Source organism: Sus scrofa, chromosome 14 (genome assembly GCF_054392235.1).
Source record: "Sus scrofa isolate SSC_HxYL_T2T_F1_AM1 chromosome 14, Sscrofa_HxYL_maternal_Yorkshire_Landrace_v2.0, whole genome shotgun sequence".
NCBI lineage: Eukaryota > Metazoa > Chordata > Mammalia > Artiodactyla > Suidae > Sus > Sus scrofa.
The window spans coordinates 52,002,885-52,017,095 of NC_139396.1; the positions used below are offsets into that span (position 1 = coordinate 52,002,885).

A 14,211-nucleotide genomic window follows, 5' to 3' on the forward strand; every position below is an offset into this window, starting at 1 on the left:
GAACTTTTTTTTTTTTTTTTGTCTTTTCTAGGTCCACACCTGTGGCACGTGGAGGTTCCCAGGCTAGGGGTCCAATTGGAGCCACATCTGCGGCCTACTCCACAGCTCACAGCAACACCAGATCCTTAACCCCCTGAGCGAGGCCAGGGATCGAACCCACAACTGAACTGGTTCCCAGTCCGATACGTTAACCACTGAGCCACGACAGGAACTCCGTGTCCTAGAACTTTCAACATAACTTCTTCCTAACCTTCTTGTCTGCCTGGACTTGCCCACCCCCACCTCACTCCGCCCCACCCTCCTGCACACCAGATAAGACCTTATAGTCTTGTCAATGAATACAGCACTGTGCTCCGCCTCTAGAGCCAGGAATTAAGAAAGGACACATCTGGGAGCAGCCGTCATTGTCTAGGTCTTCCTAACAATCCTGGAAGGTAAGGAGAGTAGATCCAATAGTGGCCCCCTCGAAATTCACATCCACCCAGAACCTCAGAATGTGACCTTATAAGGAAAGAGAGTCTTGGCAGATGTAATTAGTTAGGGTGAGGTTGTGCTGGTTTAGGGTGGACCCTAAACCCAGCAACTGATATCCCTATAGAAGAGGGAAAACGCCATAGGAAGATGGAAGCAGAGGCTGGAATGAAACATCTATGGGTCAAGGACCACCGAGGGCACAGGCAACTGGAGGGGAGCGTGGGACAGGTTCTCTCTCAGGGCCCCAGGAGCTCCCTGCAGACATCCTGATTTCAGACTTCTGGCCTTGTAAACTGTGAGAGAATAAGTTCCACAGATTTTTGAGCCACCCAGTTTGGGGCAATATCTTATAGCAGCCTTGGGAAACAAGAATCATGAGTGTGATTAGACATTTTTTTTTTTTTTTTTTTAGCTGGTGAAAGTCACGTGGCGTCTCTGGGCCTCCCAGCTTGGTGAGTGTGACTTGGCCACCCTCAGCCCAGTGCACCCAGGGGGCCACTGACAAACCCAGTTTCCAGCCTTGAAGGGCCAAGAATCGTACATGGAAGGTTCACCCAAGTAATGTCACTCCCACAGGCCTCCAGGCAGTAAGATGACCTCCCGGGCAGCCTCTCCCATCACCCCACATGCCACTACTGGCTTCTGTACCCCCAGACCAGCATCACTCGTCTCTGCTGGTCACAGTGGGCAGCAGAGATGGGGTGGGGGTGGCAGCGCAAGCCTACCCTGTGAAAGAGTCCCATATGATTATCAGGCAGTCGGGCCCTTTGTCGGCCGTGGCGACCCACCGCCGGTCTTCGCTGACGCAGAGGCAGGAGATCACGTTGGGGTGGCCCTAGAGACCCGGAGAGAAGCAGCTCTGAGACAGGAAAGGTGGGGCCCCAGAGAGAGACCTGGGCTCCCCTGCCAGATGCCACTGGCTGAAAACCCTCTTCCCACCCGCCTCCCCTCAAAACACTGGCAGGATAAGCGACACTTCCCACAGGAACAGTGGCTTCCTAGGGGTCTAGGCACGTCCCAACTCTGAGCTAAGGTTGAAAATAAATGTCTGGGTGCATCCCCTTGCCCCCTTGAACCTCCCTGCTGCCTCATCTCCCTAAAACTGTGTTCACACAGGTCACCGAGCAGCCTTGGGACCAAAGCCTCCTCACCGGCCTGTGCTTTCCCTCTTAGCCTCCTACAGTCCTCCCCACATAGAGAATCACAGGCAAGATGAGAGGCAGGAAAGAGCCCCTGTCTCCCTCTTTCCACATCTCCCCTCGCTCACTCTGGCCTCCTCTCTGGGCCCCACACACGAGGCCTGAAAACTTGAAGCTCTTTCTGTCTGGGATGGTCTTCCCCCTAAACTATCCCTGGATGGCTCTTTCTTAGTCTCAGCATAAACAGCACATCTTTCACTCCCTGCCCACCAATCCAGAGGAAGTCTCCCTTCACCCTGGGTTTTCTGTCTTAGGGCATTTTCACACTTCCTTTCAAGCAATTGTTGTAATTTTTAATTATATATTTATGCGCCTTTTTTTTTTTTTTTTTTTTTTTTTTAGGGCCACACCAGTGGCATATGGAAGTTCCCAGGCTAGGGATAAAATCAAAGCTGCAGCTGCCAGCCTACGGCCACAATCACAGCAATGCCAGATTTGGGCCTCGTCTGCAACCTACACCACAGCTCAGGGCAACACTGGATCCTTAACCCCACTGAGCGAGGTCAGGGATCAAACCTGAATCCTCATGGATACTAGCAGCATGTGGAAGTTCCCAGGCCAGGGACCAAACCCCCACCACTGTAATGATCCAAGCAGCTTCAGTGACAATACCAGACCCTTAACCTGTTACACCACAAGAGAATTCCAATTTTTTTTTCTTTTTGTCTTCTTTTTTTCATTTGTTTAATGTCTGCCTCGCCCCCAGACTATAAGCTCCACCTAGTGGGGGGAGGTTAGGTCTGTTTTGTTCATGACCACAGACCTGTCATCTGAAACACAGTGGTCACGATAAATACACATGCAATGGATGGATGAATGAATGGCTAAGGCCATTCCCATCCACCCAACTCTGGGGAGGCTGGACGCCTAGCTGCCTGGCCCGCCTCTCCTGACCTGAGCCTGCCCCCCACACAGTGTTCCTCTCCCCCTGCCGTTACCCCTGTGCTCAGTGCTACACATTCAACTTAGCTCCAAGGAGGGCTGCTTGCTGACTGTGTATTTACGGACTTCCAGAACGCAAATCCCTTAAAGCTGCACCCACGTGTCTTGGATCCCTGGCACGATGCTGAGTATTGGCTGAGCTCTTGGCAAATACCTGGTGAAGTTTTTGATCTAGACATTGACTAAGGAAGGTCCTTATTAAAATACATGTAAATTGAAACGGGTTACTGTGGAACTGTTTACCAGATTAACTAGTGGTAAGGCAGACAGCAGGCAAATGTGACAGGTGGATAAGAAAATGACTAAAAGAAAAAGGGTCAAAAATGTGCACAATAGAGGAAGTAGAGCAGTGTGGGGAGGACAGGCATGCAGGACATTCAGGGAGGTACAGAGCGCAGTGTAAATAAAGACAAAGAGAGGGGACAACTGTTCTACTTAATGCTTTGAAGTAAGGAGACATGGTTTTAAGACCTGGCTTCACCATCCACTGGTGTAGCCCTGGGCAAGTCAGCTCAATCACTCTGAGCCTCAGTTTCTTCTCCTGTGAAATGGGGACGTTCACACCCACTCCTCAGCATGACTAGGAGGATCAAAGCCCTGGAAAGGAGTCTAAGTGTTAATTAGATCCGAATCCCGGCTGAAGAGCCGTCCTCTGCCTTTTACTGCAGTTCTCTGGAGACGTGGTTCTCTCCTGACCACATTTTTATGGAAATGTGAAAAAATATAGACGTTTTGGATTCTGGTTACCATAAAATTAAAGTCTGCTGCTATGTAAATTGATTCTGACTAGAATCAGAGAGACAACAATGAAATGTGTTTCTAAGGACAGTATCTGCTATGTTCAGAAGGGAGGTAGGGAAACGAGACTGTGATAGAATAAAGTTGGCCCCTGACATGAAAACCAAAGTGCTGTCAGAGTTCCTGTCGTGGCACAGTGGAAATGAATCCAACTAGGAACCATGAGGTTGCAGGTTTGACCCCAGGCCTTGCTCAGTGGGTTAAGGATCTGGCATTGCTGTGAGCAGTGGTGTAGGCCGGCGGCTATAGATCCAACTGGACCCCCCAGCCTGGGAACCAACATATGCCATGGGTGTGGCCCTAAAAACCAAAAAAAAGTGCTGTATTTGAGGTAAAGGCAACCTCCCTCACTTGAAGTAAGAAACCCCTGTAGACCTGGAGATGGTGCTGGTTATTCTTGAAGACGTTATAGATAACCGCGGTGTGAGCGCTGGCGTACAGGAGAACTCTGTGGTTTTCGTCTCGAATGTAGTACACGGGAAGGGAACTGTTCCATCCAAATGTCCAGGTCATGGTCTGGAAGACAAAGGTAAAACCAGCAAGACGAGACGGTGAGCAGCCCGGAGCTGGGACACCCGGGCACTCGTGGCAGCCAATAAAGAGGAGCGACCCTGAGGGGTCCTCAACACACATGGACGACCCCTGAAAACTCATGCTCAGTGAGAAGGGCCAGCTGCAAAGGACCACATATACAATCCTGTCTTTGTAAAATGTCTGGAAGACAAATATACGGAGACAGAAAGTAGATCGGTGGTTGCCCTGGGCTGAGCAGAGGTGGAGAGGGGAATGACTGCTTACTACGTGCAAGCTTCTTCTGGGGGCGATGGAAATGTTCTGGAATTAGACAGTGGCCAGGGTTGCTTAACCTTGTCAATGGGCTAAAAACCAAACAATGATACATTTTAAAAGGGTAAATTTAAGGAGTTCCCTTGTGGCACAGTGGGTTAAGGATCCAGTGTTGTCGCAGTGTCAGTTGGGTCACTGCTATGGCACGAGTTCAACCCTGGCCCAGGAACTTGCTATAGGCATGGCCCCCCCAAAAAAGGATAAATTTTCACAGACATAGAAAACAAACTTATGATTACAAAAAGGGGCAAGGGGGTAGGATGGTGAAAAGGATAAATTAGAAGGCTGGAATTAATATATACACACGACTATCTATAAAAGAGATAACCAAGAAGGACCTACTGTATCGCACAGGGAACTCTACTCATTATCTTGTAATAACCTATAATGGAAAAGAATCTAATAAAGAATACACACACACACACATATAATAGAATCACTTCGCTGTACACCTGAAACTAACACAACACTGTCAATCAGCTATACTTCAACAAAATATAAAAAACGTTTAACTTTAAGGGTAAATTTTTTGAGGATGTGGAGAAACTGGGACTCTTGTGTATTATTGGCGGGAATGTGAAATGGTGCAGCTGCTGTGGAAGACAGTATAGAGGTTCCTTAGAAAATTGAAAATACAATTACCATATAAATCCAGCAATTACATGTCTGGCTGCATACCCAAAAGAACTGAAAACAGGGTCTCAAAGAGATATTTGTACACCCATGCTCATAGCAGCATTAGTCACAATAGCCGAAAGGTGGAAGCAAGCCGAGTGCCCATCAGCAGAAGAATGGATAAACAGAATGTGAATGTTATTCAGCCCCCAAAGAGAAAAGAGATTCTGACACATGTTCCTACATGCATGAACCTTGAGGACATTATGTAAGGAAAATATACCAGTCACAAAAAAGCAAGTATGAACTGAATGGTTCCATTTATATGAGGTCCCTAGAGCAGTCAGATTCCGAGAGACAGAAAGTAGGAGGGTGGCAGCCAAGGACTGGGCTTGGGGAATGTACCATAGGGACAGTGAATGTGGTACAGGACGAAAAGAGTTACGGGGATGGATGATGATGATAGTGGCACAACAGTGTGAATGTAGTTAATACCGCTGAGTGTTCACATGTAAAAATGGTTACGATGGTAAGTTTTCTGTTATGTGCCTTTTAGCACAATTTTTAAAAAAATTTAAGAGGGTGATTTGTATGGTGTGTGGATTACATCTCCATTAAAAAAACGCAGGGGAGTTCCCGTCGTGGCGCAGTGGTTAACGAATCCAACTAGGAACCATGAGGTTGCGGGTTCGGTCCCTGCCCTTGCTCAGTGGGTTAACGATCTGGCGTTGCCATGAGCTGTGGTGTAGGTTGCAGACCTGGCTCAGATCCCGCGTTGCTGTGGCTCTGGCGTAGGCCGGTGGCTACAGCTCCGATTCAACCCCTAGCCTGGGAACCTCCATATGCCGAGGGAGCGGCCCAAGAAATAGCAACAACAACAACAATAACAACAACAACAACAAAAAAAGAAACGCAAAGCTGTTTGGTGCTTACACAGATGTGTTTACTACGTAAGAATTCAATGAGTTCTACACTTGAGTGTGCACACTCTGTTTATATATTTCAATAAAAATATTTTCTTAAAAAAAAAGGAAGCGTTCCCTCGTGTCTCAGTGGGTTATGGATCCGGCGTTGTCACTGCCATGGCTCTGGTTACAGCTGCGATGCAGGTTTGATCCCTGGCCCAGGAATTTTCACATATTGTGAGTGCATCCCCCACCCCACCCCCCAAAAAAAGGAAAGGACAGTCTTCCATAGCAAATGGAAACAAATTCCTATTCATCCACACCCTAGGACCTGGACCCAGCTGGACCAGACACACAGTGAGCATTTAATGTTGTGAAATTCAGTTTCTTTAACAAGAGTATATTGAATGGACAAGTTACGTCACTAGGTAACTTTATAAGAAAGGCGATGATTCAGCCTGGGTATTTATCCCTGGAAGGATAAAGTATAAAGAGACAAAATTCTCTTAAGAGGATTAAAAAACTCCACATTGCCAGGATCTGGCATTGCTGCAGCTGCAGCCTAGGTTGCAAGTGGGGCTGGGATCTGATCCCCTAGCCTGGGAACTTCTATCCAAAAAAGAAAAAAAAAAGGGGAAGAAGAAGCCAGCTTGAAAAGACTACATACTGTATGGTTCCAACTACATGACATTGTGGAAAAGGCAAAACTATAAAGACAATAAAAAAGTTAGTGGTTGCCAGGGTTAAGGGGGGCGAGAAAGGGGGTGGATAAACAGTTGGGACACAGGGGATTTTTAGGGCATTGAACCCACTCTATATGCAACAACCTAGAGAAAGTACAACACAAAGAGTGAACCCTGGGGTAAACTATGGGCTTTAGGTAATATTAATACATCCATATTGGCTCACGTACTTCCCTAATGCACGGTGTCAGTAAGAGAGAAGACCAGGGAGTTCCCTAGTGGCCCATCAGGTTAAGAATCCGGTATTACCACTGTAGCAGCTCAAGTTGCAGCTGTGGCATGGGTTTGATCCCTGGTCCCGGGAACTTCCTCATGCCACTGGTGCAACCGAGAATAAAAGAGAGAGAGAGGAGTTCCCATGGTGGCGCAGTGGTTAACGAATCCGACTAGGAACCATGAGGTTGTGGGTTCGGTCCTTGCCCTCGCTCAGTGGGTTAACGATCCGGCGTTGCCGGGAGCTGTGGTGTAGGTGGCAGATGCGGCTCGGATCCCGTGTTGCTGTGGCTCTGGCGTAGGCCGGTGGCTACAGCTCCGATTCAACCCCTAGCCTTGGAACCTCCATATGCTGCGGGAGCAGCCCAAGAAATAGCAAAAAGACAAAAAAAAAAAAAGAGAGAGAGAGAGAGAGGGGAGACCGAGGTGGAGTAGGCACAAGGGAATGCATGGGAACTATGTACTTTTCACTCAATTTTTCTGTAAACCAAAAACTGCCCCCCAAAATAAGTCTATTTTAAAAATTAACCAAGGCCCATTTGGTTTAAAGTAATGGCTAAGTGATTAGTTGCTAAAATAAATAAATAAATAAATAAATAAAAATCAGTGAATTATATTGGAGCAGAGAAATCTGGTGAATTTCCTTTCTGACCTTTGAACAGTACTTAAGGTTAAATTCATATTCCATATATTTCTCCCGAGACAGACATAGTGGGCAACGTGGCCAACATCTCTCTCCTACACGCTTCATTCCCCATTCTCTTCTGCTTCCATCTGCTCACTCTCTGTAATTTATATTTATATTTAGGTCTTTTCATTGCGTGGTCATGAGCGGTAGGATTATGGAATCATAATTGTCTCAAGCTGAAACTTCTAGGAACGGAACTGTATGATATTTAGCTGGTTCTTAAAAGCCAATTTCTTCAAATGGGATGGTTCTTCAGGAAACCTGCTCATTCTAAAAGGCATTATATCCATCCTGGAAATTTATTTTGCAATTTAACAAAAGAAAAAACATTCTTTTTACTTTTTTTTTTTTTTTTTTGGCTGTACCCACAGCATGCAAAAGTTCCCAGGCCAGGAACTGAACCTGCACCACAGAAGTGACAACACCAGATCCTTAACCCACTGAGCCACCAGGGAACACTGCAAAAGCAAACATTCTTAACCAGACTCCTGCCTCCAGGTAAAACAACTCTTTCAAGGGAAAAATTCAGCTGACCTCACTCTGTATGAACAGAATTTCCTTACTCAAGCAGCACTCATATCAAATGAAATCACAAAGTATTGACAGTCATCGCATTTTGCGCTGGTTTTAACATTCATGGCAAGTGATCATGGAGACAGCCACCCCTTACATCAACCTCTTTCTAAAACATGGTGATCCAGAAAACCAAACTTTGTTAAAACCAGATTTCACCATATTTGATGGTCACATGATTCCTTCTCATAAACCTGTGGTACCTTGCTTCTTGACTGGGGATGGTATCCATGGTTATGATTATCTACCATGAGCACCGGGAGTTATCACACAGGCCTTTGGGATAAGGCAGGGGACCCCAAAGGAAAAGGAGGATGCTGCAGGCCCAGAGATGGAGAAGCTCACTCACTGAGGCACCTTCAGTGATGCCAAGAAATTAGAAACAGCACATATAGCCATCAACAGGGGAACAGCTGAATTATTTTCTTTGTAGGGCCAAATGTAGGGCATATGGAAGTTCCCAGGCTAGGGGTCCAATCGGAGCTGCAGCTGCCGGCCTACACCACAGCCACACGAGATCTGAGCTGCATCGGTGATCTACACCACAGCTCATGGCAACACCGGATCCTTAACTCACTGAGCAAGGCCAGGGACTGAACCTGCATCCTCATGAATACTAGTCAGGTTCTTAACCCACTGAGCCACAACAGCAACTCCCTCAATATCAGTTTTTTATCACACTGAGCAGCTAGAAGGAATCCACTCATGTCCAAATACTCTACTTATATCACCCTAAATTAACCTCCATGCCTTGTCCTAAGAAAATTTACATCATAAAAGCCATCACTTTCTTGGATACTGGTGCCCAGATAATGTGCCCAGATACATGCTTGTATATGCACAGAAAAGGTCTGGAAAGATACACAGTTATACCAAACTGCAACTGTAGTCACCTCAGGGAAATGGGAGTGGAGTGGGGGGCGTGTTCCAGAATAGAGATCTTTGCCTGTGTGTAATTGTTGTTTTTTTTTTTTTTATAATGAGCACTTATTAATTTTAACAAAAAGAAGAAACAAGGCAAAAGGAAAGGAAAAAGGCAAGGAGCTAAACAAATCTGCAAAGGGAGATCGCCCAGGAAAATCTGGGTTCTGCAGTGAGCCCAAGGCTAACAGAGGGCCCAGACCTGGGCAGCAGCTCTTCTCAAGTCCAGGTAGCAGGGGGCAGGGATCCTGACACAAAGATCATGTGCTCTCCCTAGTGACATTACTTGATCTCTGCCTAGTTGGCTAAATGATGTCTTCATGGGCTCTGAAACTGAATTATTCTTTCTTTTAGGAGCAATCACAAGCTCCAACCTTTAACTCCACGGCTCAAAACAGGCCAGATCTACAGAAAGGAGGCTGTCAGTTATCAGCATTTCCCCAAGGCATCTTTCCATCACCACCACCAGCAGCAACATCATCACCACCTAGTTGCTAACACCTGTCAAGGGCTCAATCTGCACTGGGAACCACATTATGTGCACACACTCAATCACTTACAAATCCTCCAAAGGCATGAATCTACAGTGTGCGCGGGGCGGGGAGTGGGGGTGAATCCTAGGAAACAGTTTTCAGAAAGTAGCAGATGGAGGGAAGAGGGGGAAAAATCCTCCTCTTTCTTCTCTTGGCAAAGGATAATATTTTTATTTTTCACAGATGGCGCCTCCCTGGAATACTGTCGGTGGCAGCAAAGGCAAATTCCTTTGGACCGCCTGGTGCTTTTCTCAGCGGCTCGCACTTTTTCCAGACCTTTCACTTACTGACCCATCTTGGGATAGGCAGTTTTAGGAACCGGTTGTGGTTTTAGGCGTTTGTCAAGGGATCAAGCCAGTGAAGGCAGAGGAGGTGAGGAGAGGAGGAAAAGGGAAGGAATTGGCAGAATTGAGGAGTATTACAATGAGAGAGAGAGATGGTGAGGGAGAAGAAAGAGAGACAGACAGAGAGAGAGAGATGGAGAGGCGGGGGAGAGGGGAAAGAGGAGGGATGGTTTTGAGTCTCCCACAAGAAAACAGCACCCCATGCAACAGATAAACCACGTGAGGCATTTCCTGCCTGCTGGGCATCACGACTGAACTCAGATGCAGCATTGGTGTCCACATTCTGTCACATATGTCCAGCCAGAGCTCTGAACTGAACTTTAAAAAGATGGAAGCCTATTGTTAGCTTAAAAAGGATCTTGCTTGTGGTATATATACACAATGGAATACTACTCAGCCATAAAAAAGAATGACATAATGCCATTTGCAGCAACATGGATGGAACTAGAGAATCTCATACTGAGTAAAATGAGCCAGAAAGACAAAGACAAATACCATATGATATCACTTATAACTGGAATCTAATATCCAGCACAAATGAACATCTCCTCAGAAAAGAAAATCATGGACTTGGAGAAGAGACTTGTGGTTGCCTGATGGGAGGGGGAGGGAGTGGGAGGGATCGGGAGCTTGGGCTTATCAGACACAACTTAGAATAGATTTACAAGGAGATCCTGCTGAATAGCATTGAGAACTATGTCTAGATACTCATGTTGCAACAGAAGAAAGGGTGGGGGAAAAACTGTAATTGTAATGTATACATGTAAGGATAACCTGACCCCCTTGCTGTACAGTGGGAAAATAAAAAAAAAAGAGATCTTGCTGGTGGTCGTCTTCTCCCCATATGCATAAAATTCCTTTTTCACAACACTCTCAAAGCACAGGGAGAAGTTAAAACACCTGTAACACTTACCAAGGGGTACACATTGGCACTGTCATCTTTTTGGAACAAAATGTCCTCAGTGGCGGTGGACACCAGTGAGTCCTTCGGGGTCCTTCCTTTGGGCTGGAATGCTTTTTCGCTTTTCTCACTTATATAGGACACTCTTTTATCTTTTCTGCTTTCTCTCGTTTCCGGCTCCAAGTCTCCTCTTTCTGGCTCCGAGTCTCTCCTTTCTTGTTCCAGTTCATCTTGGGGCGTCTGGTCAGTTTGCTCCCCAGGCTCACCTGAGGGCTGCCTTTCAGAGGAACTAATCCGTTGTTCCCTATAAGTGGTTGGATCCACATCAAGAAAATCTAATTGTGAGCTCAGGTCTCTTGGAGGCTCAGATGTTTCGGAAAGCTCTGATTGTAATGACTGCTTTGACTTGCCACTACTAGAGGTTTTCTTTTAAAAAAGGGGGGGGATAAAAAGATTATGATTTCAAATACAGTACAGGCAGCTACATGAACTCATTTCATTTCCTGTCTATTCCTAGTCAGCCAGTTATAGTGTTAGCCTCATATGGAAATTATGAAGCGCCTGGAGTTCCTGTTGTGGCTCAGCAGGTTCAGAACCTGACTAGTATCCATGAAGATGTGGGTTCCATCCCTGACCTCGCTCAGTGGGTTAAGGATCCAGCATCACCACCAGCGTTGGTGTAGGTCACAGATGCAGTTCAAATCTGGTGTTGCTGTGGCTGTAGTGTAGGCTATCAGCTGCAGCTCTGATTCTACCCCTAGGCTGGGAACTTCCATGTGACGCAGGGGTGGCCCTAAAAACAAAAGAAATCATAAAAGCGCTTTAACAAGGAGCCTGGGACATTTTGTGCTCAAATAACATGCATCATGGGTGTGTCAGGTTTTTTTCTGCCTCCTAACAGACCCACAACTGCAAAATCATTCTGCGAAGTGGCACTGGTGGCCTCCAAAACTATCACAGAGTCACAGAGTCACTTCTCCTTGTACCAGAGTTGAGTTCTACAGGCTGAGTCTGTTTAAACAAGTACACTCCAGTAACCCCTAGCCTTTAAGTCAGTACTGGTCCAAGCTCCACCTCCTGACCATCCTCCAAGCTGGGTCAGGTCAGCTTTTACATTCCTATATCTCTCCTATGTATTTCTCAGTCACTGCATTGAGTTTTATAATGTTTGGCCTTTGGTTATGGGTCTGTCTCCTGACACATCTTAAAGCTCCTTAAGAGAACGGACTGTGTCTTATTTGGTTTTATATCTCCATAGCCTGGCAGGTAAGTGGAGAGTTCAATTAGGAATGAATGACTGAGTTACAATTGCTACTTACTGGGAGTGTTCCTAACAAGATTGACTGGGAATCAGTTGGTGTAAGTCTATCCAAATTGTTCCTGGACTTGGTGGCTTCTTGGGGCTTTACTGCAGTTTCCTCCTGGGCTCCTGAAGCCTCTTCCTCCACTTCTTCCCTAAGAGCCTCCTCCTCCTTCCCAACTTCTTCCTCCTCCTCTTCTTCCTCGCCTTCCTCCTCCACTCTCTTCTCCTCTTCCCCTTCTTTCTCCTCTTCTCCCTTTTCCTCCTCCATCCCTTTTTCCTTCTCCCCCTCCTCTCCTTCCTCCCCCTCCTCCTCCTCCTCCCCCTGAGACTCTCTCCAGGCTAATGTGTTATCTTCTTTGGATTCTTCTTGCATATTTTCTAGCTCTTTATAATATGGATCTTCTTCTCCTCCTCCTCCATCTTCTCCTTCTTCCATTTCTATTTCTCCATATTCTTCTGTTTCCACCAGTGGGTTTTCCTCCGCATCTGACATTCTTCTCTGTGGAGTTTCTAGAGAAATTTTGAGAATAATCAGCAAGGCCCTCTGTTTCCCATTTGGATTCCCTGGTGCACAAATCTATCAATGGAACATACAACATCAGCACTGTTCCTTTCCACAGGAATGAAAAGAATGCCATATTCCTGGGAAAGCCTATCCCAAATCTTTCAGAATACTGACCCCAGAGAATTTCTACCGTGACACAGTGGATTAAGAATTTGACAGCAGCAACTCAGGTCACTGCGGAGGTACAGGTTCAATCCCAGGCCAGGTGCACTTGGTTAAGAACTCGGCATTGCCACAGCTGAGGCTCAGATTCAATCCCTGGCCCAGGAGCTTCCATATACCATGGGTAAGGCCATTTAAAAAAAAAAAATGCGGAGTTCCCTTCATGGTGCAGTGAAAACGAATCTGACTAGGGACCATGAGGTTGCAGGTTCGATCCCTGGGCTCACTCAGTGGGTTAAGTATCCAGTGTTACGGTGAGCTGTGGTATAGGTCACAGACACGGCTCAGATCTGGCGTGGCTCTGGCGTAGGTCAGCTGCTACAGCTCTGATTCGACCCCTAGCCTGGGAGCTTCCATATGCCACGGGTGTGGCCCCAAAAAGACAAAAAAATAGTAATAATAATAATTGCCGGGGCCTCGTCTTTCTAGGAACAACTTTAAAGCCAGCTAAATCATTTTAAATATATTCATATTTCCACAAGCAGCAAAATGATAGCCCAGGCATTAGCAACAAACCGAATACTATGAATAAGGGAAGAAGCAGGTAGCTTAGGGGGTAAAAGTGTGGGCTTTCCAGTCAGCCTCTCCTAGCACTGAATCCCAGCTCCATCACTCAGCTGCTCTGTGACCACAAGCAAGTCACTTTAGCCCTCGGAGTTTCAATTTTCTCACAGGAAAAATAAAAACGATAACCCTGAGTTCTGGGGTTGCTGTGAAGATGAGAGAGATGACATGTGCAAAATGCTCAACACCGCTGCAACACAGAGTGCTAAAGAAATGCCAGCAATTGCTTAGAAAGTTTAAAAGACTTCTAACACATCCTCTCGTTTACTCCTTACAGCAAATTTGAGCCAAGCTCTGGGAGGTGACTTACCCAAGATCAAACAGCTATGAGCAAACCTCTCCCACGCTCAGTTCAGCCATTTGAAAAATTATTGCTATGATTTCAAGTCCAGGGCTCTTAGCACAGACTCTTTCGACTGTCAAACTCTGCCAATGACTCTTGCTGAAGGGGTGGCGGAGGCGGCAGAGGTGGGCTAGAGGGAGGGTGGCTCTTCCTCCAGCTCAAGTCTCCCTGGAAATGCCCCAGGCCCGGCGCAGGTTGAGTGAGAGCCCCCCGTATTCCCACGGAGGCCCCGCTCTAGACTCACCGAGTGCCGCGACCCTGTTCCTCAAAAGCCGAAGTCTTCCGCGGCCTGGACAATTCGTCCACCTCCCGGCCCCTAGGGGCAGCTGCTTTCTCCTCCACGTGCTCCCTAGTTACGGTTGCCACCCAAGCCCCGTCCCCATGGTGACCGCCGCCGCCGCCGCCGCCGCCGCCGCGGGCGACGGGCCGTAAAGCGAGAGGGCTGGACAGTGGTCACGTGTCCGGAAAGCGGCGAGAGCGGGTCCGCACGCCGCCTGCCGGTCCCCGCAGAGACAGGCGCCGCCGCGACTTCGGCGTGAAAATTGGCTGCCTTTCCTCCCCTCCCATTCTCTCCAGTTT

The 14,211-nt window shown here is 47.1% G+C and overlaps 1 protein-coding gene across 6 annotated transcripts in view; it reads right to left on the reverse strand.

The window, feature by feature from the left end:
- CFAP251 (cilia and flagella associated protein 251) overlaps window positions 1-13,993 on the reverse strand; it is an 81,893-nt gene extending 67,900 nt beyond the window's left edge. For 3 of the 6 annotated variants that reach the window (XM_013982831.3, XM_084996136.1, XM_021074247.2), the window contains exons 1-5: window positions 13,877-13,993; window positions 12,015-12,508; window positions 10,708-11,121; window positions 3,789-3,929; window positions 1,200-1,309 (exon numbers count right to left, since the gene is read on the reverse strand). In XM_013982831.3, coding sequence (XP_013838285.3) covers window positions 1,200-1,309; window positions 3,789-3,929; window positions 10,708-11,121; window positions 12,015-12,491 — 1,142 coding nt within the window. In that variant the 5' untranslated portion in view covers window positions 12,492-12,508; window positions 13,877-13,993. Of the gene's footprint in view, window positions 1-1,199; window positions 1,310-3,788; window positions 3,930-10,707; window positions 11,122-12,014; window positions 12,509-13,876 lie in introns of those variants that run through there. The other 3 variants (XM_084996138.1, XM_084996139.1, XM_084996137.1) reach the window with 2 other exon arrangements.
- Window positions 13,994-14,211: the final 218 nt, after the last annotated feature.